This window comes from Trachinotus anak, unplaced genomic scaffold, assembly GCF_046630095.1.
Source record: "Trachinotus anak isolate AG129_WGS33_773 ecotype Australia unplaced genomic scaffold, CSIRO_AGI_Tana_v1 ptg000015l, whole genome shotgun sequence".
Lineage (NCBI taxonomy): Eukaryota > Metazoa > Chordata > Actinopteri > Carangiformes > Carangidae > Trachinotus > Trachinotus anak.
This window is the reverse complement of record NW_027273866.1, coordinates 2,061,226-2,087,278: the sequence shown is the minus strand read 5'-3', so window position 1 is coordinate 2,087,278 and position 26,053 is coordinate 2,061,226. Positions and strand designations below refer to the sequence as shown.

At 41.1% G+C, this 26,053-nt stretch overlaps 1 protein-coding gene across 2 annotated transcripts in view; it reads right to left on the bottom strand.

Annotated features, from left to right (window-relative positions):
• Nucleotides 1–543: 543 nt before the first annotated feature.
• The window catches only part of LOC139632809 (ryanodine receptor 3-like), a 99,041-nt gene continuing 73,531 nt past the window's right edge, over nucleotides 544–26,053 (bottom strand). The window contains exons 62-103 of one of the 2 annotated variants that reach the window (XM_071498015.1): nucleotides 25,958–26,018; nucleotides 24,838–25,076; nucleotides 24,268–24,349; nucleotides 24,029–24,159; nucleotides 23,471–23,794; nucleotides 22,668–22,908; nucleotides 22,457–22,544; nucleotides 22,268–22,360; nucleotides 20,643–20,813; nucleotides 20,433–20,492; nucleotides 20,198–20,332; nucleotides 19,803–19,915; nucleotides 18,937–19,036; nucleotides 15,629–15,738; nucleotides 15,282–15,333; nucleotides 15,141–15,197; nucleotides 14,943–15,042; nucleotides 14,779–14,858; nucleotides 14,623–14,699; nucleotides 14,365–14,438; nucleotides 13,309–13,326; nucleotides 12,546–12,626; nucleotides 12,375–12,463; nucleotides 12,164–12,292; nucleotides 11,973–12,077; nucleotides 10,684–10,765; nucleotides 9,163–10,475; nucleotides 8,926–8,984; nucleotides 8,310–8,484; nucleotides 8,102–8,188; nucleotides 7,804–7,998; nucleotides 7,350–7,480; nucleotides 7,219–7,261; nucleotides 6,962–7,089; nucleotides 6,793–6,853; nucleotides 6,487–6,633; nucleotides 4,959–5,093; nucleotides 4,708–4,864; nucleotides 4,422–4,486; nucleotides 3,377–3,477; nucleotides 2,586–2,637; nucleotides 544–1,634 (exon numbers count right to left, since the gene is read on the bottom strand). In XM_071498015.1, the coding sequence (XP_071354116.1) occupies nucleotides 1,539–1,634; nucleotides 2,586–2,637; nucleotides 3,377–3,477; nucleotides 4,422–4,486; nucleotides 4,708–4,864; nucleotides 4,959–5,093; nucleotides 6,487–6,633; nucleotides 6,793–6,853; nucleotides 6,962–7,089; nucleotides 7,219–7,261; nucleotides 7,350–7,480; nucleotides 7,804–7,998; nucleotides 8,102–8,188; nucleotides 8,310–8,484; nucleotides 8,926–8,984; nucleotides 9,163–10,475; nucleotides 10,684–10,765; nucleotides 11,973–12,077; nucleotides 12,164–12,292; nucleotides 12,375–12,463; nucleotides 12,546–12,626; nucleotides 13,309–13,326; nucleotides 14,365–14,438; nucleotides 14,623–14,699; nucleotides 14,779–14,858; nucleotides 14,943–15,042; nucleotides 15,141–15,197; nucleotides 15,282–15,333; nucleotides 15,629–15,738; nucleotides 18,937–19,036; nucleotides 19,803–19,915; nucleotides 20,198–20,332; nucleotides 20,433–20,492; nucleotides 20,643–20,813; nucleotides 22,268–22,360; nucleotides 22,457–22,544; nucleotides 22,668–22,908; nucleotides 23,471–23,794; nucleotides 24,029–24,159; nucleotides 24,268–24,349; nucleotides 24,838–25,076; nucleotides 25,958–26,018 (5,837 nt within the window). In that variant the 3' untranslated portion in view covers nucleotides 544–1,538. Of the gene's footprint in view, nucleotides 1,635–2,585; nucleotides 2,638–3,376; nucleotides 3,478–4,421; nucleotides 4,487–4,707; nucleotides 4,865–4,958; nucleotides 5,094–6,486; nucleotides 6,634–6,792; nucleotides 6,854–6,961; nucleotides 7,090–7,218; nucleotides 7,262–7,349; nucleotides 7,481–7,803; nucleotides 7,999–8,101; nucleotides 8,189–8,309; nucleotides 8,485–8,925; nucleotides 8,985–9,162; nucleotides 10,476–10,683; nucleotides 10,766–11,972; nucleotides 12,078–12,163; nucleotides 12,293–12,374; nucleotides 12,464–12,545; nucleotides 12,627–13,308; nucleotides 13,327–14,364; nucleotides 14,439–14,622; nucleotides 14,700–14,778; nucleotides 14,859–14,942; nucleotides 15,043–15,140; nucleotides 15,198–15,281; nucleotides 15,334–15,628; nucleotides 15,739–16,853; nucleotides 16,951–18,936; nucleotides 19,037–19,802; nucleotides 19,916–20,197; nucleotides 20,333–20,432; nucleotides 20,493–20,642; nucleotides 20,814–22,267; nucleotides 22,361–22,456; nucleotides 22,545–22,667; nucleotides 22,909–23,470; nucleotides 23,795–24,028; nucleotides 24,160–24,267; nucleotides 24,350–24,837; nucleotides 25,077–25,957; nucleotides 26,019–26,053 lie in introns of both variants that reach the window. The other variant, XM_071498016.1, reaches the window with a different exon arrangement.

Sequence of the window (26,053 nt, the reverse complement as noted above, 5' to 3'; positions counted from 1 at the left end):
GTCAACATGCCAGAGCTGTTACAGGCGTATGTTGAGGAGTTGAGGAGGCAGAGTTGCTCTCAGCAGCAGGCTGCAGCACTGTGTGGTGCCTGAGGTGTGGTGACATGATGTGAGCTGACAGGTGGCATCATGGGTAATAATACTAAAACTCCCATCATGCAGCCTGCTGAGGCCCTGTCCTACCTCTTTGACCAAATAGAAGTTCATATCTCAGTCACTGCTTCTTTACCACACTTTAATTAAAAGCTGCAGGAAGGTCACAGTTATGATATAGCTTTTAGGTTTTGAGTAAGTCAGATTCATTTAGAACTAAGGCCAAAGGCTATTTACACACAGTAGGTATCTTATTTTGAAAAGATTTAGATACTGTTGCATCTCGCTGAGGTGACTAAAATGACTCAGTGTCTCAGAGCTTGCAGACTTGGAGTAACTTTGTGTAATTATGTTACAAAAAAATTGAACAGGTTCAATACACAAGTTTTGTGTATTTTTGATAAGTATATCTGGAATATCAAATAATGAACCCAATGAACAGTGTAAATATTAACATTTCTTGCATTGATTTCTTTATTTTTTCCATCAAAAGAAATGCACAGATCAGCAAAGCTACTACATACAAATGGCCATACAATAGCAATTTAGTTTTTGTTCTTGTTTGAAGGTGTTCAGTAAATTCTGATGTGTCATTTATACACTTCGTACCTTGAACGTTTGCAGTTATTCTGCATTCAGCAAAAAATAAATCAAACCAATGCTGTTCTTCCATCTTCAAATGAGAAACCTCAGCCACAACCTACACATCTGGACAGCTACTTGTTAACTGCTCCAAGAAAATTACTGTACTTACATACAATAAAGAAAAAACAAAAGTTTTGCATAGCTTCATTGTAATGTAGATACAGTACAGTAAGGCACTTCATGAAAAAATTTAGGCATTTTTTTTTATCCTACATAATAAACCTTTTTGCCATTTCATTCTAAAACTTCATCTCAATATGCGAGGTTACAACATCTGAAAAAAAAAAAACTTTTCCATATCACATTTTTCACACTACATTAATCTACTGAACTCCTCTGCTTTTCTTTTGGCATTAAGTCTCAAGTTCAACATTCTCAAAATATTGAAGTTGGGGTCTTGTGCATAATGTGACCGACACATTGTCCCATAACCCCACACAACCCAGTGTTTCTCAAAAAGACAAAAAAAATTGTGCAATGATTTGGGGTTATGTGGAGTAAAAGGCAACACGCTGTCAAAAAAGAGTCCTAAAACTGAAAAAAATCAAAATGTCTGGGCAAGTTACAGGTCATTTCCTCACAGACTGGCACTGTACCAACGGCGACAAAGGTACATCTGACATGGGTAGGAGATATTTCTCTTATTTTAGATAAAAAGTAGTTTTGCTTTGTCTCTCCTCAGGCCAGTCTAAAGCATTGGTGGGATGACTGTGTGGTGTTGGAGTTCAGCAGCTGCACGTAGGACTACATATTCCAGCAGTCCACCTAATATGGATAGAGGTAAAGAGGATGCATCTGCTCTATCCAAGCTGATCTTCATATTGTTTGCGGAAGCAATCTCCAGCTGGGAAGAAATCCCAGCATCGCTCCTGGTACATCTTCCACACATATGACTCCTGGACACACACACACACACACACACATACACACACACACACACACACAAAAGTGTTATTCAAAAAAGTTATTAACCTTTTTACATTAACTCATGCATTCAAAACATGAACAAACTAGGGCTGCACATTTTTATATACAAATTACAATTTGAAAGTGTAATTTTCAAATTGCAAGAGTCCCAATTTTAATTATAATTTGCATAATTAACACTGTCTCAACAAGCCGCAGGACGTGAAAGTTTAAGCCAATGGAAATAGTGTGCATGATAATATAATGACAACTGCAATGATGACAAGTTTGTGTCAAGTTTAATCAGCTGTGGTTAATTAATGTTAATTCAGGGAGTTGGCGAAACAAGAAAAAAAAAGATGGTTGGTCAAAGATGGTTTAGCAGAAGAAGAAACCTCAATATGTACCTGTTTTTGATGCACTGTCTGTGTCTAGTCCTCATATAAGACCAATTGCGTGGCAAGTCTAAATCTTTTTTTTTTTTACATATGTTTCATACATGTAGCTAGCAAGTAGCTTAGCAATTGTCAATTATGAATGACAGACAGCTGGTGAGCAGTAGAGAACTTTTAGTCTGTCGGTCTGTCCCGCTAACATCGGATGTCATCAGCGTTGAAATGTTACCAGCAGTTTGGCATCATAACCATAGTTATGCAATTGTTATCAATAAATACAATGGTACTTTTGAACGTCATGAATATTATAGTAAAGTCAAGGTTGTGTAGTAACAAGACAGGTTGGTGGTAATGCTTGGTACAGTCATCCTATTTAACTTAAATAGTGACTTAAATTCAACCATAATATTGGTCAGTATGATTAAATATTTACATGCACACACCCCTACAGTATCTCTAACAATGACAGGATAATAATTGTTTCATTGTTTGTGACTGGTGGAAGATTCCTCAGAGAAAGGTCACCGGTGTAGTGTCATACTGTACCTGGCCAGTGTGCTCTGTCTCATCCTTGTTGATAAGGTACATCAGGAAAAACCTTTAGAAGAAACGTAGACCCATGAGACACAACAAAAATGTCACAGCAAGCTTTCACATTCTCCTGCCTTATCACGATCTCCATCTTATCACAGTTAAAACACAGGATAGAGAGAAAAGCTTTACTGAGGCACACTTTATATCTACAACTCCATATTCACAAGAAATGTCACATTCTGTGTTACTGGGAAGCTTCATGATTTCTGAACCTAAGCAAAGTTAACTCCATCCCATCTCCATCATGGAATCACCTGTTGTTTCCGAAATCAAGTGCAAATGGCAACGGGCCGCTGTTTCTCTGTGGGCATCACAGCATGCCAAATCATGATGAATACTGTATGAGAGCACGCTATCGTAAACCTATTTTCCACTAAAGTTCATGGCATTAAATAGTAATGAAGCAACATAATGAGGTCGCTCTCATATCCTCTGGCCAGCTGACTGTGAGCGCAAATGGACTGAGACTTTCTATTGTCACTGGCATCATAGAGAAACACAGGATAAGCAGAGACAGCAGGGGAAACTCTGAGACAGATGGAAAGAGTACCTGAAGGGATGTAGTGTTCTGGATCATTGCGGCTATTAGTGACTATGGCCCTAATCCTGTGGTAATGTGCTGAAGCCATCAATCAGATGGTTAAATTACAGAAAAGAGGCAACACGTTTGGGAAAGATGATGATAATGATTAATATATTTGTAGTTAAAGGTTATGTGAAAATATTCAAAGCCAGATACTTACAGGTAGTTGGCCAAATTGTGCTCTTGTAAGGTGTGAGTCTCAAAGCCGTGAGGTGTTGTGTCAAAGTAATCATTACCGATCCCACAAATGAAACATTTGGTCTGAGGACAGAAAATGAAGAGGTGATTATGGCACATGCTCTCTTTTGTTTTCCTTTTTGTACTTCACAGTATGAGATACAGTTATCAATAGATTCTGCATTATTTTAAAGGGGCACTCCACTGATTTTACACATAAAGGTCAGTTGACCAGTTGTGGTCAGTATAACTCAGTCTGTGACAGTTGTATAATGTCTCTGGAGCTTTCTAAAGTCTGAGAAAATCACCCTCATGATGTCATCAGGCCTATCAGGGCTAAGTGAGACCACCACACTTGCCTATTCTCCTGTTTTTTTCCCATCCCAGGAGTGCCATAACTTTATATTCCTTTTGTTTATTTATTTCTCCAAAATTAGCCTTGTGTCACTTCATTTTTTAAACTAAATGTTTATTTTCCACTATCACTGAAATTTCTGAAGGACCAAAAGACTGGCAAACATTGCACTCTGACCTTCATTTGGCCTGACTGACTGAAACTCTGAAGAGAGATGAAGAGCTCAAAAAACAAAAGTCGTCCACATGTCTGAACTCAAGATGTCTGGGTGGGAAAGGAATTTACTTTCATAACAGTGTTTAAGTAATGGGGTATGTTAATACTGGTATTAATAAAAAAATATTCCAGACTGATTCCTGCAATTTGAGACAAAATTTGCAGGTATGTTTTTGTTATATACGTATATGGTGGTTTTAGTCACCTTTGCATATACAAATGAACTTGTATAATATGATATGATAGGTATTTGATAGTATTTTTGGTTGATGTTTTTGGGCAAAATAACATGATTCTCTGTGCTGTATTTTTAAGCTGTATGCCTAAAAGGTCACCATAAGACAGTATTTCCTTCAGAGAATAAAACCCCATCCTCATTACACCCCTGCTTCCTCTGGACACCACTTCAGCACTTCACAGATTAGCAGATATAGGTGAGCATGAAATCTCTTCTCACCTCCATGTCCTCTTTGACTTGCTCCTGCTGGTCTCTCAGCTCTCCAAAGGCATCGATGATCAAACCTGCAACATCAAAGGAACTGCTGTGAGCATATCATATATAATGTACAGTAGCTGTGTAATCAATACAGCAACAATCTTACACCAGTCACTACCTACTACTGGGATGTGGAGTATTGCAAAGACATCAGATTCATGTAAGTGCTCATAAAGTAAGTTTTAAAAATCAGGTAGAAGGAGTTTAGTCTGGTGGAAAAGGGCTCTAAAAATGTGCCAGAGCTCACCCTGGATGATGGCCAGGAGGATGACGATGACAAAGAAGAAGAAGGTAATATCAAAAAGGATGCGGTAAAGCTCATAAGGGTCACCAGCCGGGTCCTCGATCTCATCGCCGATGCCTCCTCCTGCTCTCACCCCAACGTACATGTGGAATAAGTAGCACTGTCCAAACACAGAGGGAGGGTCAGGACAAACCCCAGTTTGAGGATGAATTTAAACAACAGGCACTTCACAAAAATATGTGACTAATATTTACCGTCATCATGTCATCACACTTCATGTCTGGCTCATCCTCATCCTCGCTCTTGTTGTAGAACTTCCTGAAGAAGTTGAAGGCCACCACAGTGTAGAGATAGACCACGACTGCCAGCAGGCCCACAGTCAGCACCAGCTACGCAGAAAAACACAGGCATCAGTCAGTTAAGTCTCATTTAAACCTTATGTAGAAACACTGGACACAACAGGGGCAGAGATGCCGCTATAAAAAGCGGCAAACTCTCACGAGGGACACGGTGGGATTGCCTGTGGCGAGAGAAGAGCAGGTTGTGAGGAGGGAAAAGTTCAAATGAGTGGAACTGACAGGAAAGTTCAGTTATTTATAATAAGTAAAGGTAAACTCTAGCCTTTTCTTTTACATCTGAAACAGCTCCCTCATTGATTTCCTTGTGAACCTAAACAGCAACAACAGTGGGAGCAGCAGTAAGCTGCATTTGGATTGACAGCTCCATTGATCTGCCCACAGGCAGCTGAGTGTGGGAGGTGTGGGAGGCGATTCCTTGCAGCCTCGTCATTGGGGCGTATTTCTACCCTTGGAGAATGAGGTGACATTAAATTTTGATTTGTGCCTCTGGTCAGTTGACATGAGAATCCCTGCAAGAACTGACAGCCTGAAATGGGATTTTAATGAAAGTATTTGAGCCATTTGAACTAAAATGTCTACGAATACTGAGTAAATCTGAAGTCCTCCTCTGTGTACTGTATGCACCATCAATTCCTTCACTAGCACCTCCTCCTTTTGTTTTAGTTCCTCCAATTATCTCATGACAGAGAGAAGCAAAGATTGTTTTAACATCCATTATACACTAAACATGTTGCACAGAAAGTCACACAAGCCAGTCTACAATCATGTAGAGAAAGTGGACACACAGATCGTTTTCCCAGGAGCTGGTGGAACATCCATCATAGTTTAAACGTTGAGTAAGATTAGTCACATGACCAAACACACTTTTTTTTTTTATTGGTGTAACAATAAAACATGGTGACATAAAAAACACAAAACATAATAGACAAACAGTCAATGTAAATGGATGCATGATAAGATGTTGACAATAATGATAATGATAATAATAAGGAATGTTGCTCATATATTCTCACACACACACACACGCACATGCACGCACACACACACACAGGTGGCATCCAAGCAAAGGGGTTTTAAAATTTGGATGGACGTTTACAGGCCATTATTTTTGGGTCCTGTCTTGAAAGACACATAAATCCAATAGGTTGTGAATGTTGCTCTGTATCTGTTGAATGTGTAAATAGGTTACAGTTTGTTAATGCCTTAGCTAGAACCACTCATACAGACAAAAGAATGTCAAGGCTTGGTTGGCACAGATTTGATGCTAGTATTACCCAAGATGCCATCAGTGGGGCAGGAACATGAAGCCTGTGGTAAATTTGGCTTGTGGCTGCACACCAGGGAATCAAACCTCAACCATTAACTCTGCAGTGTCCCCTGCTGGTTAGAAGAAGACCTGCACCCTCCTCCTCATCCTCCTCACCTGTTTGCCGTTGTGTGTGACAGAGGAGAGGATGGTGCGGAGGGTCTTGAAGCCCATGGCGATGTCCAGCAGATGGGCAGCAAAGAAGAAGTTGTTGTAGTGGCCCAGAATTGACATGGTGGTGTACCACACTAGATACAGGAAAGACTGGTAAAGAAACAAAATGAGAAGCTTATCAGAATCCATCTGTCCAGTCATAGCATCATCAATCAACTCATGCAACCATCCAAACATCAAACCATTTACTCAGATTCCCATAAAACCCCAGCAGAGCAATTCATCAGCCAAACTTGCGTTTAAACTTACATTGTCGGTAAACACCACTCCCATTTTCCAGACATGGTATTTTGTATCGATTGAGCTCAACCTGGCAACAGAGACAGGTTGATATAAGAGGTTCACATTTTCTATCTGACCTCCATTTTTGCTTCAAGGACTTCCAGCCTGTCTGCGCTTTATCAGTCTAATCTCTCACCATGACACCAGTGAAGCCTCCTTGGCGACAGCTTCCTCTGTAGGGTTGAAATCCAGGGCACTCTTATCCAGGCCCAGCAGCTCTGCTATCCTCTCTGCTCCGTACAGGTCTCCGTACTTTTTGATCACCTTCAAACAGCAGCAAAACAGAAACAGGGGAGCGGCTGACACTGTCACTGACATTTAGTAAATATCACCAGATTTTGTTTTTGCTTTGTGTGCATAACAGATTATATAAAAATTACATAAGCCACTTACTTTGCGTTTGACAAATTTATCCCAGTAGTTGTTTGGGAAAGAACTGATAAAAAAAAAAAAAAAAAAAGATAAAGACAATTAAACCTTTGTTTATACAAGACTATGACTCAGCTGTATTGTAGGTGACTCACGGAGTATTGATGACCAGTCTGTCCCACTGTCCTTTGATGTCATCATCAGACGGCTGCTCAGTGATGTAGAGGCCGGCAAACTCCAACTTCCTCGCTATCTCCTTCTCACGTTTGAACACCACCAGTGGCACCTTTGACACGCACACAATACGGCTGCATCATCTTTCCAGTAAAGGATATAATGTACAGTTGATCAAATTGTGCTGTATATTCAGTCTGTGACTCTGACAGGAAGTACAGGACTGTGTCCGTATGTATTTGATCATTCTGGAAAACATTTTTGAAAAAATACCCTTGTAAAATATTTGTATGTTCCTATTTTTGCTTGAGCAAAATCATCTTTGAAATTATTACACTATTAATAAAAGCCACCACATTTAAGAATATGACATTTCTAAATTTAAAGCACAAACTGCTTTAAAAAAGTTTTTTTTGTCAGTTGGTGATACTGCACCTTCAGGTAGTAGTATCCCACTACACACAGGAAAGATATGATGGTGTGTAGTATTGCCAGACAGCGAAGCGTTGGCGCCATGTAGCCTGTGCTCTCCTGCAGAACAAAATACTCAAGCGCCCCTTCATCTTCCTCCTCCCCAGCTCTACTTCGACCATTCCAGGGGTCTTCATCATCTGAGTAATCCCCAGTTACCTGAAATGACAATGAGACAATGAGACATTTTTAGATCTTTACCAAAGTACCTTCAACAATCTGTAATCATTGGACTCTATATAGAGTACTATTACAGGCTTACTTTGTAGAAAAGCAGAATGAAGTTGATGGCAAAGGCAACAAAAAGTGCCAGAAAGCGGAGGTTGTAGAAGTTTCTGGCCAGGTAGTTCTGTGAAAACAATTATTTGGATATTAGTTGTATATATGTAAGTTATTTGTGCTGTCTTAACATGCTGAAACTAATGCATCAAATTAATTTTTTTATGACAGCTGTGAGGGAAATATCTGACCAGCATCTTAGTCTGGTACACGTCCAAGCCAGCGAAGAAGCTGGCCATGAAGGCCTCTGGTGGTTCTTTCTTCTGACCAAGCCTCTTCTTCGGGGCTTTCTTCTCCTCCGCTGAGTGCTCTGGAGGGGCTTCATCTTTGGCCTTGTCGTGGTCCTTCTTCTCACCGTCTTCGGAACTACAACAATAAATTCTCTTTTACTGACACACTGATACTACCACTGCAAGGTCATAGATATACACACATATACATACATGTGACATATGAGAAGAATTAAACTAGAGAAGTACTTAGAAGTACAGATAATTATTTTATAGCCTATACAAATAATGGAATTTACACACACTTGGAAATATACCCAGTCTACTCTTGGCCCTCAGTTCACATCACATCAGGACTTAACTTACAGTAAATGCTGCTAAACATTCTTCATACTTAAAGGTTTCTGACATTGGCGACTATCTGAAAAGATAGAGTGGCAGATAGCAAAACACACCAATGTGCTCTGTGTCATCAGAAAATGTTTAAAGATCCTATTATCCCATCAAAATATGTCAAAAGAATTACATCATTGCAGGTCCACTGAGGATGAACAATGAATAAATGAACAACACTCACTCTCCTTTCTCCGAATCAGATTTGTAGTCTCCATTTGCAGCCCTCTTCTTTGCAGCCAGCTGTGACAAATGCATTGTTTGCCCATCAGTTACTATAACAGGTTGTTCTGGTATAATAACAAATGTGCTTTGTGTAAATTGTCTATACTAATGTTGTAGTGTTTTTAGTGTCTATTAGTTAAGGCATGATTAGGAATGAAGCTATCATCATTCCATTTGATTTAACATCATTACTGACCTGTGCCTTCTTCTGCTTGACAGCACTGGCAATAGATGGAGCATCCCCCACCACCACCTCAGACACATCCCCCAACCCAGGCTCAGCACCGTGCTTCCCCTCCTTCTTGGGCTGTATGTTCAGTAACTCAGCCATCAGGTCTGCCTCTGCTGCGTCCCCCTGAGCCATCTGACCCATCTCTGCCAACGCTGATGCTTCACTCGCCTCCAACTTCTCCGTCTCCAACACATCTCCATGAATGCCAAACTGAGTGGGATCTGGCATGTTTCCCAAAATATCTGTCACTTTCATATTTTTGGCTCCTTCAACAAGGCCACCACCAAACATAGTGGTCCACAAGATATGGAAGAAACCCCAAATTAGGCTGTAGACGAAGTGGACGAGTCCTGTGATGATCATCCAGAAGAAAGAGAAGAAGCCTCGCACCATCTCCTTCACACTCATCTTTCTGAATTTTCTGTACTGCCGCCTCATGCTCTTGAGAGTTAGTACTTGGCGGAAGTGGCACAGACTTTTACTCAAAGAGATGCAGGCGATTGTGAAGGCAGAGGAAGACTCCAGCATCATGCTTTCCTCCTCTCCCTCCTCCTGGTTCTCCACCACACTCTGGTTGTCATCATCCTCTTCCTCTGGGCGCTCCACCGGGTCTGGCTCTGAGATTTGAGAGGCCAGCTGCATCTCAAAGATGGTGTCCTCACAGAAGTTGACAAACAGCTCCATCTTCTCACTCTCTCCACCTTCATTGACAACATCGAAGATGAACTGCCGCTTCGACTCCTTCACCTGAGGCTTTTCCCACTGGGTACGACTTGACTCGCTGATCTCAAAGTAGACTCTCTCAATGCGCTTGGCTCCACCCATGATCTCAATACGACCTAAAAAAGGCTCAAAGTAGCTGAGAACACTCTCAGCCAAGTCGAGGAACGTTGATAGGCGAGCGTCATGAGGCATATGCTCGGAGAGATTGGTTAGCAGCACCGCTACATTAAAGCCAATGTCCTTGGCAGGTTCGTGAAATCTCTCCACAAACTGCTCGTAGTTGAACATGTCATTCTCATCAGCCTCAGCACAAGAGAGAAGAAACTCAATCTCAGACTGGGAGTACTGTTTCTGGTTCTCCATGGACTTCTGGAAATCTTTCTTTGAGATGATCCCTTTGCTCTCAGGGTCGTACTCCCTAAAGCTGTCTGAGGTGGTTAAATCCTTCAACTTGAGGAACATGTCAAAGAATTTTAGGATCATCTCCACGTTGCTAGAAGATTCCACTAAAGTGTCCACCATTTGTTTGCCAATGGTACCATTTACAACATTACCTGTGAAGTGAAATTGTTAAAATCAAAGTCAGTAAGCAAACAAGAGCAACAATCTCCATACAGATGGAGAGTAAGCCACACTGTTGCTGTAAATTTAAAAAAATATCTGGTTATATCCCAAGCGAATAAATCTGTTTAATAAAAGTCATAAAACATCCTTGTAATTAATGCTGCTGGTACAACTCATATGGCATCAGTGAGTTATCACCTTCGAGAAGAGAAAGCATCATAACGATCATGTCCTTCTGTAGGTCCAGCAGCTCCTTCAATAATTCAATCTGACTGGAGTCCTGTTAGAAGAGGAGGGAAAAAGGAAACCTTGTGAAACACACCACACTATATCACACAGATTACTGATGGCCTCCCTGTAAGGGCACTGCCACCCTGTCTAATATCCCCGAGTTGCATTTGGAGAGATCAAGGCTGCCTCAGATTGTGGGGACCCACAGTGGCGCTGCTCATGCCCTGAAGGCCCTTCTAGGAGAGATCCATCCATCAGAACCAGGGTTAATGTTATTTTACTGTCTAGCAGCAGATGGCTTGGTCAGACTGACTCATTTAGGGTCTCTATAGAGCCTGTTTTTAGCATACCATAAATCTGAGGCGTACTTCTTATGCTCAATTCAAACCCTTCCACCTGTGCTCCCCTTCATCCTGGTCTCTATTGTCAAATCAGGATAAGGTTTGGTTTTCGGATTTTATCCCACTCCTGCCTTATTGTGCATGGAGGAAATATCATGGATGAAGTCATATATCATACAGCTGAGTGGAATTACATTTGTAATTGTGCTGCAGCAGCCTGGGGTTATTCTTTAGCCTGGAGAGACCTCTAGTGGCAATATATATTTTAAAGGAACCTCTGGTTGACAATGACAAATAACAGTGGTGGATGATGGATTCTGATTTTTGCTTAAAAGTTGCAATACCTTCATATAAACATACTCAGTTCTATATTTAGAATTTCACTTAACAAATACAGTACAGAAGTAACGTCAGGAAAATGTACATTGGTATCCAAGGTTTAAGTGCTCATTGTGCAAAATGGTGTTCATTATTATTGTACATGTTTTGTGTGACTGGATTATAATACCTGAGGCATTAATGTATCAGAAGGAATTTAAACCATAAAACCACATATATAGAATATGTTGTAACCACTTGGCGACACATGTCTCCGATATATAATTTTATCTTCTAGTTGATCAATTGATGCAAATTTCTACCACTTTATATAACTCTGTAATATTGAATCATATTATATAGGATGATTACATGCTTTGTTTGGAAAATCTTAATCTGTGAAGTAAATACTAACTATTCGGATTGTGAAATACATGTAGCAGGTAGTAGTACAATATAGTGAAGTAGAACTTCAGTACTAAGGTAAAGTACAAGTACCTCAGAAACAATGATTAAGAAAATGTATTTCATTGCTATCCACCACTGACAAATTAATAGCAACACCATCACACTTTAATGTAGACAAACAGCAGATACCTGGGATAACTTCATCTGCATGTTGGCAAAAACATGCAGGAAGCCCACCACAGCATCCCACAGCCTGCTGTGAGCCAGACTCTGCTGATTCCCAATGCATGGACCCTGCAACAAAAATTCAGATTATTCATATACTGTAGTTAAGATTTTAATTAGTTCTCATTGTGTTGCAGTGCACAATAATATTGTACCTGTATATACTCAGTTAAAGAGTTGAAGACCTGCTTGGCCACTGCCAGTGCTCTGGAGAAGTTCCTTTGACCTGCCTCATCAATGACATCCTTACCAGAGTAGTACCAGTAGAAATCACTGATGGATTCCTGATAGAGGAAAAATGGAAAAATATGTTAAAGAAGATCAATGAATATATGAATATATTTTTTTAAATGTTTAATATCACACCTGGAGTCTTAGTAGGTAGTCTACAGTACTAATGATGATGTTGACTGTAGTTGTGTTCCCTGTCTGCGTCCTCAGGAAGTTCTGAAAATCTAAAACAATAATTGGTTGCAGAGGAGCTGATGCAGCTGATGGACCTTAGGGTAACTGCTGTTTTGAAAAGCGTCCACCTACCATTGTTGTGTCCCTCACAGAGAAGCTGCAGAAACCGAAAGAGATCCTTAGTGAACTCATCATTCTGCAGTACCTTGGAACCTGAAGACAGGAAACGAGATTAATTGTCACTTTCAGTGTTACAAAGGTCAGAGCCCCATCATTTTAATGTCAGTACAGGCATCAGAGCTTACATAGCTTTCACTTCTCATAAAGCTGCTGTCTAGTTGTCTAACAGCAGCAAATTATATGCACTATACTGAGAGTTCAGAACACACAAAGAAGATATAGTGCATTATATCACAAATGAAAATAAGGTTTAGAACAGGAATGAAACTGAGCTCTGTTGTTTAAGACCAGCAAAGCTTTGTTGTGTCTTGCAAACAAAGCTTTGGGATATTTATTTCTTAATAGACGCTGGTTAGTATCATTAAAATTAAGAAACATAAATGGTCCCACACAAATGACAAGCACTGACTTTATATAAAAGAAGAAGTGGAGACATTTGAGTCAGTTTGAGGCACCTGGCCATGGACTGAACAATCTATCCAGATGTCATAGGAGCATGCATGCGTTCCTTCAGTCCAGGGTAAAAAGAAGGTGGTTGTTTTGCATTCAGGGCAAGGGAGAAGGAGATGTAGGAGGAAGGAGGAGGGGGAGTAGGAGGAAGGAGGGGGGAGAGAGGGATTAGGAGGGAATGAGGAGAAGGAGGAAGGAGCTGAACGGAGAGCAATCAAGATGTCGGCATTGCATTGAATGAGTAGAATCTAAACCATGTATTTACCCCGCTCACTCACGTTGACTGCGACCGATGAGATTAAAAACATGATCAGAAGAAAACAAACAAACAAAACAAAAGCAGACATAAGCAAAGGAGAAGACATTGAGATTCAATCAGAAGGAGTAGGAACAGGAGAGAGTGATAGCGCTATAGATATATCTTTACATACTCACACTGATTTGCGACATTGACATGCGGTTGCAGTTAAACAGTCTTACAGGAAAGTCTGCTCACTAGGCAGGTGTTTAGACTACAGGTTAGACAGAGTAACAGACTAACAGTTACCATCACTTATGCCTGAGCTTATGAGGTGAAAATGAGTTGGAATATGCATGAGAAACATATTTCTGTACTGTATGCAACCCATCATTATAAACAGACACCTCTGATTAAAAGCGGACTTAAATGCAGATGTGGTTGTGACAGTGAGCTTTAAACTGGCAGACAAGGCCCAGACAGGACTTAAACATACAGTAGCACAGGTTCACCTGCGTGACAATGACACACAACGTGACACACAAGAGACAAACATGACGTGGAGATGGGCTTGAATGTCAACAAATAAAAGTTCAAATGATTCATTAAGCTAATGCTGCGCCATTTGTCCTGAGGCTGATTACAAGCCTGACCAAAGAACATTAACGCCATGAACCCGAATGAGACGCATCATGACACAACAAGGGTTCCACATGTTTCTCAGAGACGTCATATCATTAAGGTGAAGTGTGGAATGCAGCTGAGGTCTGGACCCCATGCTGTAACACTGAGTGGCTGTTGCTTAGGGAAAAGATCATAAGCTCTGTTTCACTGTCAGTGTGCAAAGACACTCAGTACTGAGGTTCTACATACTGCAAACTGCAAAATGATACTAATGCGCAAATATTGACGTTGATGTTTTTTTATTCAGCTTTACATTAAGGTCACAAATACACTGTCTATTGCTCTGGTTAAAAGTCTCCTGTTAGAGGGCAAATCAATTATTCACACTGTTGGTAAAGCAACAAATAGGACAAATAGTCTCAGACTGTTCTGTTTACCATGTTTATTATCCTCACTTACTTGATCCTTCTTCAGTAACCATCCCAAGACCTTCAGCTTTGTTTTGCCTTTCAAATGCATTCAAGTCGAGGACACTGACAGAGATGAAAGACAAAGACTGAACTATGATATGTTGCATTTCTCTAATCTGTTTTTCAGCAATTTGTATTTATAAGAGGTTCTACAGCAATTTAGTATTGTACTTCCACCAAACTAGAGAACTCGCAAGAGTAAATATAATAACATAGCGATATTTTGATGGGTTAATGGCTCCATTACCTGCAGGACATCATCAGTCCAGATAAACTTTTGAAAAAGCCAACATCCCTTTTTTCCTTCAGATAGTCCAGCATTTTCTGCATTAAAACAAAAGAACAATTAATAAAGGGTTGATGGTGTTCATTGTACATTTTCTACATGAGGAGGGCTGCGTACCTGCTGGACCAGTGTGTTTCCCCCGTTCAGAATAGAGATGCCCAGTTTGAGGGTGAACGTCACCATAGCAGTGAGTCGACCTGATAATCACAAATCAGACACCACAGTTAGATCAAAGGAGACAGTTGTAGGAAGGCAGACAGGCGGAGTGTGTGTTTTCCTGCCTTTGCTGGCACTGATCATCTGGAGCACCATCTCAGCAGCCCCTCGGTCATGAAGTCTGGCTTGCTGATACAGCATCTTTTGCTTCTCCATTTCCTTTTCCTGTAGGAAATGATAATACAGTTGGCACCATGGCTGAGTATTATTCAAAATTTAAAAAAGTTAAAAGCAAAACAATATCCCTGAGAACTCAATAGCACCTCAAACGTTTTCTCTTTTCCTTCCTCTTCTTCCTCTTCTTCACCTTCAGCACAACTCTGAAAGAGGAAACAAAGTCAAACCTGCAAAAAATTGCTGAACAGCAAACATCTCAGTAAAAAGCTATTTAGAGAGTGAAATACCTTTGCCATCATATCTGCATATGCAATGTACAGGGGATCCTCTTCCAAAGAACTAACAAAATAGGAAGATAAATATCCAGAGGTTAAACCTTGTATAGCATATAATCACATTTCATCTTTGAATAAAAAGCAAGTTGAAGTGATTGTATTTATAGCCAATGCGATGTATGCACAGTAAGCAGCAAAAAATGCTGTGTTTCTCACTTATCATAAAATATATGGTCATAATTTAGCTTAATGTAGCTCTTTATTAGCTGAGAGGCAAGCCAAAGCTATTATGTAGCACAGATGGAGTGAAGCGTGCTGGTGCCAGGCAGCCAGATGTGTAACAGTGAGTGTGTATTTACCTGCACTCAGTCAGAGCGTTGTGGCTGAAATGCAGGATGAGCTGGTGAAGTGGGTCTGGTTGTTTTCTGACCTCCTCCTCTTCCTCTTCCTCCACTTTGGGCTGCGTTTTCTAGACAAAGCCGTATAACACTGGAGCTTAGGCATGAACCCTCAACGTCAATGATATCAGAGACTAAACTGAGAAATCTGAACTTTAACACTTTGTGTAAACAGTAGGTACAGTGTCGTGTAGCTGTCACCTAACTATACACTACTTACCTTCAGAGAATCAGTTGGTGTCAGAAAAAAGACAGCGATTGGATACACTGACAGCATGCGCAAACACAAGCACAGACACAATCACAGGCACATGCACACACATGCATACAGAGGGTGACTCTCTAGGTTTACTCTCTCATGAATTTCCTTTTCACTTTATCCTGGAGCCGAAACAACTCATGATATCAGACACATTGGGACTATTTTTCTTCGGGGGGTTGCTGCTGTTTGGTTGGCTGGATCATAAAGTCCTTCATCTGTTACACCATTAACTTCTTTTGTGATGCCCCGTGGCTTTAATTTCAAATAATGTGAAAAAGATATAACTACTCAAAGGGCTAAAGGAAGTTTCGATTTTTTTTTTTTAAAGTGGTATTAATTCACATCTTCATTTCTTCATTGAAAAAACAAACAAAAAAAAAAACACCCACTGGCACAGTAGGGTTTATTGCATTCCAGTGATAGCCTCTTATTTTAGATGAGATAAATGAACTCTACTTTAAAAGTCTATAAGCATTGTAAAACCAATCTATGCACAGTAAATCGTAGATTCTTATGGGCTACAAAGTGCAAAATAAAGTTGCGCAGGAAGCAGATATGGAACGTGCTGTATTTCTTCTGCTTCCACCACAACAAATTCAAGACATGATTGTGACATTTCATGACTGAAAATTTAGGAAAGGCAGCGCAACTTTCATAAATTTCATTCGTAAGTCAAAGCATTGTGATTGGATGCTCTCTTACTGCTCTCAGAGCTGGCTCTGACATCAATGGTGATGTCATGCTTGCCAAAAATGGGCATCTGACTGACATGTGAAAAACACTGTATGGATGACTGAGTATGACTCAGTGGCGCATGGTGGGATTGGCACTCTTTACAATGATACAAGTAAAGGGAGAGTGGTGGGGGCATTGACTCAGCTCCCCAGCCAACAAGATGGGCCTGGGGATAACACGGGTACTTACTGCAAGATCCTGCACTAGCTTCTCCTCAAAAGAGTACTCCTCTGTTTCTATCCATATTCTCTGATAGGCCAGGAGGAAGAGGTTAATAGAGCGATGCCTAAGGAAGGGTGAGAGGAGATTAGCCTGGGTTAGATAGCAAAAGATGGAAGAAGTCCCTTTAGGAGAGGTTAATACTGGTTAGTTTAGGGTACTGGCACATCCAGTTGGTCAACTTAGAGGAAAGTATCATTTTGATTATAAATACAGAGCTGTGATGAATATGCTCTCTGCCAGACTGTTGATCTAGTCACAAATTAAAAATAAATATATATATATATATTCTACAACTCTCATCAGCAGGTAGAAATTCAAGGCAAAATTATTAGCCCCCAGTGAACTATGGAACATTTCCCTAAAATTCTGCCCAATGTTTGCATCATTCATAAAACTGTTCATAGTCAAACTTTCATCAGTGTTAAGGCCTCTATTTAGTACATCTGGGAATCTAAAATAAATCTTCAGATTTGCTTTATACCAAATGTAGTGAAAATTGAGCGGGTCAAAATTATTAGCTCCCATGCAATTTTTTGCTTTCAAACCACACCTGAGCAATCAATCAGTTTTCAAACAACAGCTGAGCAATCAGCACTGAAATCTACTTAAGGGACTCCAGTGAACAGGGCTTGTGGCATTTGAACACTTGATTGAGAGGGACTACTGGTAAGAAGTAAGAAATAATTTCATCATGCCAAAAAGTAAAGAAATCAGTCTGGAACTCAGAAAGAAGATAGTGGACGCTCATCTCAAGGGGGAAGAGTATTCTGCCATCTCCAAGCGTTTTGCAGTGTCTAGAACAGCTGTGCATTGCATCACTGCAAAGCACAAAGAGACAAACTCTGTTAAAAACAAACCTGGGCGTGGTTAAAAGCGCAAGATCTTCAAAACTTTGGAGAGAAAAATAGTAAAAGACGTTAACAAGAATCCCCGGATCTCAGCTAAGATTATAGTTGCTGAATTGGCCTCTTCTGGACTTGATGTTTCAAGGAAGACTGTTGTGAGGGCTCTTTATCGTGGTGGGCTTCGAGGTCATTGACCCAGAAAAACTCCATTGCTCACACAAAGGCACATCAAAGCCAGACTGAAGTTTGCCCATGAACATTTGAAACATGGGGATGAGTTTTGGAAGTCTGTCCTTTGGTCTGATGAGACTAAACTTGAGCTGTTTGGGCACATGGATGCTGCCTTTGTTTGGCGAAGGAGGGGAGCGGCCTTCAACTCTAAAAACACAGTTCCCACAGTAAAACATGAAGATGGAGCATAATGCTGTGGGGCTGTTTTGCTGCCTCAGACACGGGTAACCTTGTTCGGGTGCATGCGATCGTGAAAAAAGATTATGTTGACATTTTGAAGAATAATGTAAAGAAATGTGCTGCCTCTCTTGCTTTAGGTCGCGGCTGGGTCTTGCAGCAAGACAATGACCCGAAACATACATCTAAGTTGCTCTAAACCTTTTTGAAGGACAATAAGTGGCTCTCTAAGAGCCCAGATCTCAATCCTATTGAGAAGCTGTGGCGGGAGCTCAAGGTTCATGTCCATGCTTGAAAACCATGCAATTTGGATGAGTTGGAACACTTTACTATGGAAGAATGGGCCAAGATCCCTCACAAGACATGTGCCAACCTAGTTAAGAACTACCAATAGAGGTTGTTGTCAGTTGTTAGTCAAAAAGGTTATACTATTGACTATTAATTGTCATAGGGCTAATAATTTTGGCCTTTGTCATTTTCTTGTTTCAATTCAGCACATCAGTAAAATATCTTAATCAAGCTTAGTGGAGATTTTGTCATTGTTCTTTTGGGAGCAATTCAATTACAAACACTTTTGGTTATCGTCATTTCCATGGAAAGGTTAAGGGTTTTGTTTGATTTCATAAAGGGGGCTAATAATTTTGACCTTAAGTGTATGGACCAGTGGAAATACCAGTGAAAATATCTGAATGGGAGTTAAATTTTGTAGCACAAACCGTGCTTGGAGGAAAGCGAGCAGTAGTTAAGAGAGGTATGCGAGGTCAAACAGTAGCAATGTTGGATTAGCACTACGTTACCGTCAGCATGGAGAGCAGACTGTCATAGTCTGCGTTCTCATGCATTATCTCCAGCCAAATATGCCGGTAGGCATTCAGGAAGTAATTATTATTTTTGTGCCTGAGGGGATGAGGTACAATAGAGTGTGACACTGAGGAGAGAAAAAAGGCTAAATAGAGAGACAAAAGAGAGAAGATGACATCTGAATGCGTGAAACTCAGGCGGAGTCGACATCACCCAGAATCTGCACATCCATCCCTCAAACAAGAATCTACTGCTGCAAATAAAAACAGTCAATTGTGGCCGCATTGTAAAATACTGTCTAATAATCATTAGCTACGCTGTGTCATATTTCACTGTCAACAACTCTGAATAAATGAGTCATGCTGTCAGGCAGGCGGGCGGCATCGTCTGAGCACATACTGAAGATGACCACCCCCAGGTTGGGCCTCATAATTGTTTTCCTCCCTACTGTAGCTCTCTGCCTGACTTCCAGTGATTGAGTTACAGAGCAGCAGGGCATGAAATTGCTAGTGTCCCTTTTTTTTCCCACTCCTTGATAACAGCTGCGGGCCAGACATTCATCCTACAAATAGCAGGAGGGAGGCTGTGCATTAATGCAGGGTCAGAAACAAGGAAGAGAGAAATGAGAGTCGTGAGTCAGACACAAGAAGAAGAGTGTGTGGTGGTATTTGGCTAGCAAACATAGAGGTGATGCCACAGCGCCTTGCGACACAATTTCACATTGAGTTCACAGGAAGCCTTCTGCTACTGTCAAATATAAAGTATTATCCTAGTTGATTATGAGGCTGTTTAGCATCATTTGAAACCTTAAAAAGAAGGGGTGATGTGTGAATGCTGGAGATGTAACGGTATACAGTTATACCTTGGTAGATTGTAAAGTGGTGCCATACGGAAGCAGGCTACAACTGCTCTTTTCCTCTGCTTGGACAGCAACTTCTGCCAAACACATTTTTTGGATCTCAGTGGCTGCTCCACCTGATGGGAGGAGAAGAAGTCAGTGTTGAGATTAAGATAAATCACTGCACTGGGTGTCATTCTCTACCTGAGACAAAAAAAATATCCCTGCTAAGAACTGAAAACTGGGACTTTCAGCAGCACTGGTGTTTTGTATTTTGGTGACTGATACTGTTCCTTTACATTCCCTGTGAGCCTTTCAATGCGCTCTGCTTGATGCAAAAATGTTGAGTTAAAATAGCACCCTGAGTTTCATTTGCAGCTCATAATGTGCTTAGGAATCTATAAATGTCTAGTCCTGACCTGCTCCAGGTTGAAGACGGCAGCGGAGATCCTCTGGATACGGTCCACCACCTTCTCAGGGTCTGGAGGCAGCTCACTCCTCGTCACTATGTCCTTGTACAGGTTTAGCTGCCATCTCACTGCAGGGTCCTCTGACTGGGAGCGTATGACAAAGAAGGATGTCAAATACCAGCCTGTAGGCTATGGAAGGGAAGCCAGTAACCATTTACCGGAATACTGGTGTCAATTTGCTCACCTTTTCTCGAAGATGCAGATTCTGCCTGATGTGGTCTTTGACCTCATCATCTGTGTCTTTCTGTTAAACAACAGGTGGCAAAATAAAAGAACTTGCTACAACCAACAAATAGGACACAAATATAAAGCTTTGTAATTGCGAAATGCAGCTGGTTACATTTGTTGCGTGGGTCAAATGTGTGACCAGTGCAAGGTCACATTAAAGTCTCACCAGGAGGTAGCGAGTCTTGGATAGAGATATGAGCTCCTGATCCCCTGGCGTACACATGTTGAGGCCGATTGGCAGCATCTTCTTCAAAGCAGCCACAATCAGCGAGGTCTGGATAGAGTAGAACTCACCACGCCTTTTCTTGTGTTTCCTCTCCTGGTCTTGTCCTCCAGACTGAACAAGAAATTGGGATATCAACTTCAAACAACTCACAATGGTGAATAAAAAAAGCTAAAAGGTTTTAATAAGCTGGTATTTTAAGGTAATACATACAGTTTTTTTTGTTTTTGCTGAGATTAAAGTTGCACTAATGCATGTCCTTTCAACATTTAAACTGATACCTTGAGAGTATTTTATTTTAACAGTGGGAACACTCATACTGTATTTGAACAAAAGCCAGAGGCAACTGAGGCATTTACTTTTTAAACCCAGGCTAAATCTGTGACCAGACTAAATCTGTGCCACTGAAGTATTAAGAAGTCTCACACCTCAGCTGAAAAGCAGAACTAGCAGGCTGCCTCTGTGTGAACAGCAAGATGTTACCACTGAGGAAGAAACAAATGCACTTTTGAGCCAAACTGAAGCAGCTGCCTCAGTGAAAACACTCATTTCCATATTAATACATATGTACACACTGCCACGCAAACACACACACATACACACAGCCTTATCACACATCAACTAGAACACAATATAATTAGCTTGAGGTAACTATTGGCCAAACACACTAGGGTACCACAATCCATCAACTACAAACACACTGGTGGCATGTGATCACATGATTTGCTACAGAGGGGCTGGGCTTCATTACTCCAGATGAGATGTGTTCCGCCCATAAGACAATGAGGAATGACCAAAGTTACCATGCTACATGGGGTGATGAATAGAGGCCACAAATAATCAGGTGACTTAATATATAACTACGCTATAGAATACTATATAGCACAGCGGCACAAGCTATTGGCTTTTCTGCTTGGTAACTGAAGCATATAAGCCAATAAGATGGCAGGTAAACAGCTCATGCACTGCATCACTCTACCTCTTCCTTAGAGGACTGTGTGAGATAGAGAGATAGAGAGAGAAAGGAAGAAAGAAGAGAAGGATGAGAGGGCAATTCATGGAGGCTCACGGTCCTCACATGGACGTGCACTGCAATGAAAAACGTTTGTTTGCCTTTAAAACAGTTCAACCAGGCAGACAAGAAAAAAAAAAAGCTGTAACCCCTGTAAGGACTGAAGGTGGAGCCAGAGGTAGGTTTGTTAAAAGCATGCATGTATAAATTCACACACATACACACACACACACAAACACACACAGACACACACACACAGCCATGAGTCAAAATCCATTCTATTATAGTCATGCTGTTTGAAAAGAGGTTGATGCAGGGAAGCTTCAATAAAATAATCTTGTTTGTCACATGTGTGTGTGGGGCATTTTGCATGTTAACATAATAGCACATAATGTACACAAAAATCAATGTGTTAACATCGCAGAGAAAATGTTAGCAGGTATCATGTATGTCTACAAAGGTGATAATCTGCTGCTTGACGAATCTCAGCGAAACTCCATAATAAGGAATATAAAGATGACAGTGGTGAGACGTAATGTGAAGACATAAAACCCACCTTAGACATCTTGGTTTTATTATCTCCAGTCAAGAAGGAAAGGTTGTTGATTTCATTTTGAACCACAAAGTTCTGCTCCTCTCTTTTGAAATTCTGAAGAAAGACAAATGACACTGTAATGATTCTGAATCAATGGTTTCATTGTTTGTCTGAGTTTAATATGTATGAATCGGAGATGAAAGAACCTACATGTGACTTGCACCAGAGGATAAAAATCTCAGCAACCATTTTGAAGAGCTCATTGGAGTCAGCATCAGGTTCTTTCAGCCACCTGGACCTACAGTGGCAGAGGGAGATTAATACCTCCTTTGCACTTTTTCTGCAAACACTAACGTCTGCCCCATTTTCCCCTAAATACACCTTTGAAAGAATTCCATCATCTGTTGCTCAACAAGCTAACCTGTTGTTGTCCACATAGCGGATAAGCATGGGGTAAAAGGCGTACAGGTCCCTGCAGAGTACAGCAAACTCATCCAGGATGAGCAGCTCGGCCTCCTGGGTGTCTCCCTTACTGTCCGCCTTCAACAGCTCCTCCTCAGCCACCACCTTCACCGTCTTCTTCTTTAGCTTCTCCAGTGTGGGCAGGAAGTGGCTCTTCAGCAGGTCTGCACGAGCTTTGCCGATAATGGGCTGCACATACACTGCAAAGTAGAAGAGAGACAAAAAGTCACTTTATTGCAGTTGTTCAATTTTGTTGAGAGACAAAAGTTGATGGTATTTAAGTAACATTTTCACATTAACACTGCCTGCTTTTGAGATTTTTCAAAACAACAGTCTCCCACATTAGCAATTCATCAAGCTTTTATATTTGTTAATTTTTTTTTTGTTTAGTCTAAAGTTTTAACTCAAAATTGGAGCTGTTTTGCTGCTGTTTCCTGTTGCATTTAACATTTCTAGTGCAGCAACATTATAAATGAAGGAAACAGGGTCACCCACATGAGGAGTGATTCATCACTATACAAAGGTTGCTAAATTGCATATGTGGGCTGACAGTGGATTGGTAATTTTGCAGGTCCTGTGGTTCATGCAGGTTTCATGTGAGATGGTACGACAAAAAATTCAGAAAAATAAAAACATCAAAAGGACAGTATCTTCTAGATACGGTGCAGAAATTAAGCAGGGTGTGGTATTGATGTAAAACTAAAAAGAAAGTGAGGAAATCTTCCTCATTTGTATTCACACTTTGTATGAATCAGTGCCCACCTGCAATCCTCTTCATCCACGAGGCCTCGTCAATGCCCAGGTTGTTGTTGAGGATCTTGAGGATGTTGCCAAGAATGAGGCTGAGGTGCTCTGAGGTGACGGTGGTGCAGCAGATGCTGCCCCCACTGGCTGGCTGGTTCTCAGGCCCCCTCTCCCACCAGTAGGACAGATAGTTACACAGCATGGGCAGCACCACCTCGATAACGTGAGGCATCTCTGTGTACCGTGCTCCAGACTCAGCCATGTCATTGATGTCCTTCATCAGGCCATCCAGCCGCGGCATCCCGGGACACATCTCCTCCACTGAGTCTGGTATGCCTAGGACTGAAAACACCACAGAGGATTTTTATGATAGTGCAACAATGTTTATGTCATCAAAGTTTATGTTTCTTATTACATATTTTATGGTTTTGTGAAGGAGATGAATCTTTCACAGACTGAATAGTACTTAAGCACAGTCAGTGTGCTGAGAGAAGTGTTCATTCTCCATAATAATAACTGTTTGATTTGCCACCTCGGACCACAACTCTTATTTTAGAATAATTACATATGACTCACTAGCTCGTTCTCGGGCACTCTTGGTATTAAAAACTGAGCAGGGGTTGTACGTGTTGAGCAATGGCTCCAAGAAGGCCACAGGCATGGCCCCAGCCAGGGTGGCCAGACACTGGCCGAGAGCTGGCAGCTGTCTGAGGGACACAGAGAGGGTGAGAGATGGTGAGAGCTGCATGGAATATCAGTGGGCGTCTTTTCACTGAGGTTTTAATCAATTAGAATGAATGTTTAAGCTAGGATACCTTTCTACATAGATGTTCTTTCCAGTGCCCAGTGCATAGAGGCTGGTCAGGATTCGATAGCAGGACACTTGGACATCATCCACTACAAAAAAACAAACAAAAACACAGTTTAAGATCACCACCATGACATTTTAACAAAACCCAGTTATGCTATATTAAGTTTCAAAGCAATAAAAAGAATGTTTAAAACCTGGTTTAAAAAACATAGAAACCCAATTACCAGTGCTAACACGGTCATTAATGAAGCAAAGATGTGCCTTAGTTACCCAATATTTTTGTATAGGTCCTTCCTCTAACACAATATTGTCAAACACAATACAGCATAAGTTAAATAATTCGGCTGAAGAGATAACTCAGTATTCTAAAGCAATGTAGAATCCCTCATTAGTGTGCTGATGTATATTTATAAGGGAATCCTTTGATGTACATTTGTGTAAATAACTGTGTGACACAATGACATGATGCTCCATTGGATGGTCAGGATGCTAAAGGCATATAAACTTAACATTGACACACTTTATCAGCCTCTCAAACAACATGTTTGATCGTTCTTTGGCTGTCAGGACTCACGCAGCAGGTCGACTCCAAAGTGGTGCTGAGTGATGTGTTCAAACAGAGCCGTTAAGATGGGGAGCAGAGCCACAGTGGTGTAGTTGATATTCTGCGAAACCCCCTTCATCTGTGAGCGGGAGTGAGTAAACTTCCCCAGCTTCAGGTTCTCAAACGTCTTCTCCAGGTCCTCTGCGGCATTCTCAAAGAACGTCCGCAGCCCCACCCGCACCATCTCTGAGCCCGACTTCATCACCGTCCTGTTGGAGTGAAAGAGAGCATGATAAACGACTGAAACCACACGAGGAGATATGCAAGGACGGGGCTATAATAAACCACTGGATACCCCTTGGTATGCAAAGGACAACACTGTTTACCAACAGTGGGACATGCTCACATATGCAATTACTTCACTCTCACAGGCTGTGAAGGTTTTAGTCATGAAATATGAGATGTGAATATCAACCTGACCGCCCTTACACCACAGCAGAAATGATTTATTTAATGAACTTGGTGCATATTTAAATCCAAATCGAGTTTGCCAACACTGGAGCCTAAAAATACTGTATGACACGCTGAAATAGCCCAACACATTAATATGATTAGTCTGTCCATTTTCAGCATTTCACAGTTCATAACATTGCTGAATGAATTAGCTGTTGTTAAGCCTTGATGTGTCCCAGAAGGAAGGAGAAATGAAAGACAGAGTCTGTGGGCATCAGCTGTAGCTCTCCAGCACAAACAGGACACAATAATATGTTGCTGATTTAGCCTCATTAGGTGTGAGCTGCATTAACAAACAGTACATTGTCTCTAAAGAACACTATAAGCCTCGGGCAACATGTGCTGCATGAAATTTGTTTTGCTTATTTAAATGCCAGAGGATGCTCTTTGTTAATGCCAGTGCCTCCTATAAGACACTGGAGTAATAAGAGATGAAGAAAGTTCATGACGATAGGCTCCTCTTGATGGCCCAGCAGATTTGAGCCATAGCTTTATGCTGGGAAAATGTAAAAGGCTCTTCCAACAATTAACGTTTAAACACATCATTACATCAAACTGAGCTCTTTTTTAAGTTAAAGTTAAAAAAACAAAAAACTCAAAAGGTGTCAGGTCCCTTTTCTGCCAAATTTGCACCCACCTGGTGTCCAGAGTGTGTGCCAGTATGTGCAGACAGCTCACCATGGTGGTGGAGTCACTCCCTACAACACACCACGAAACACAGAAGCAATCAGTG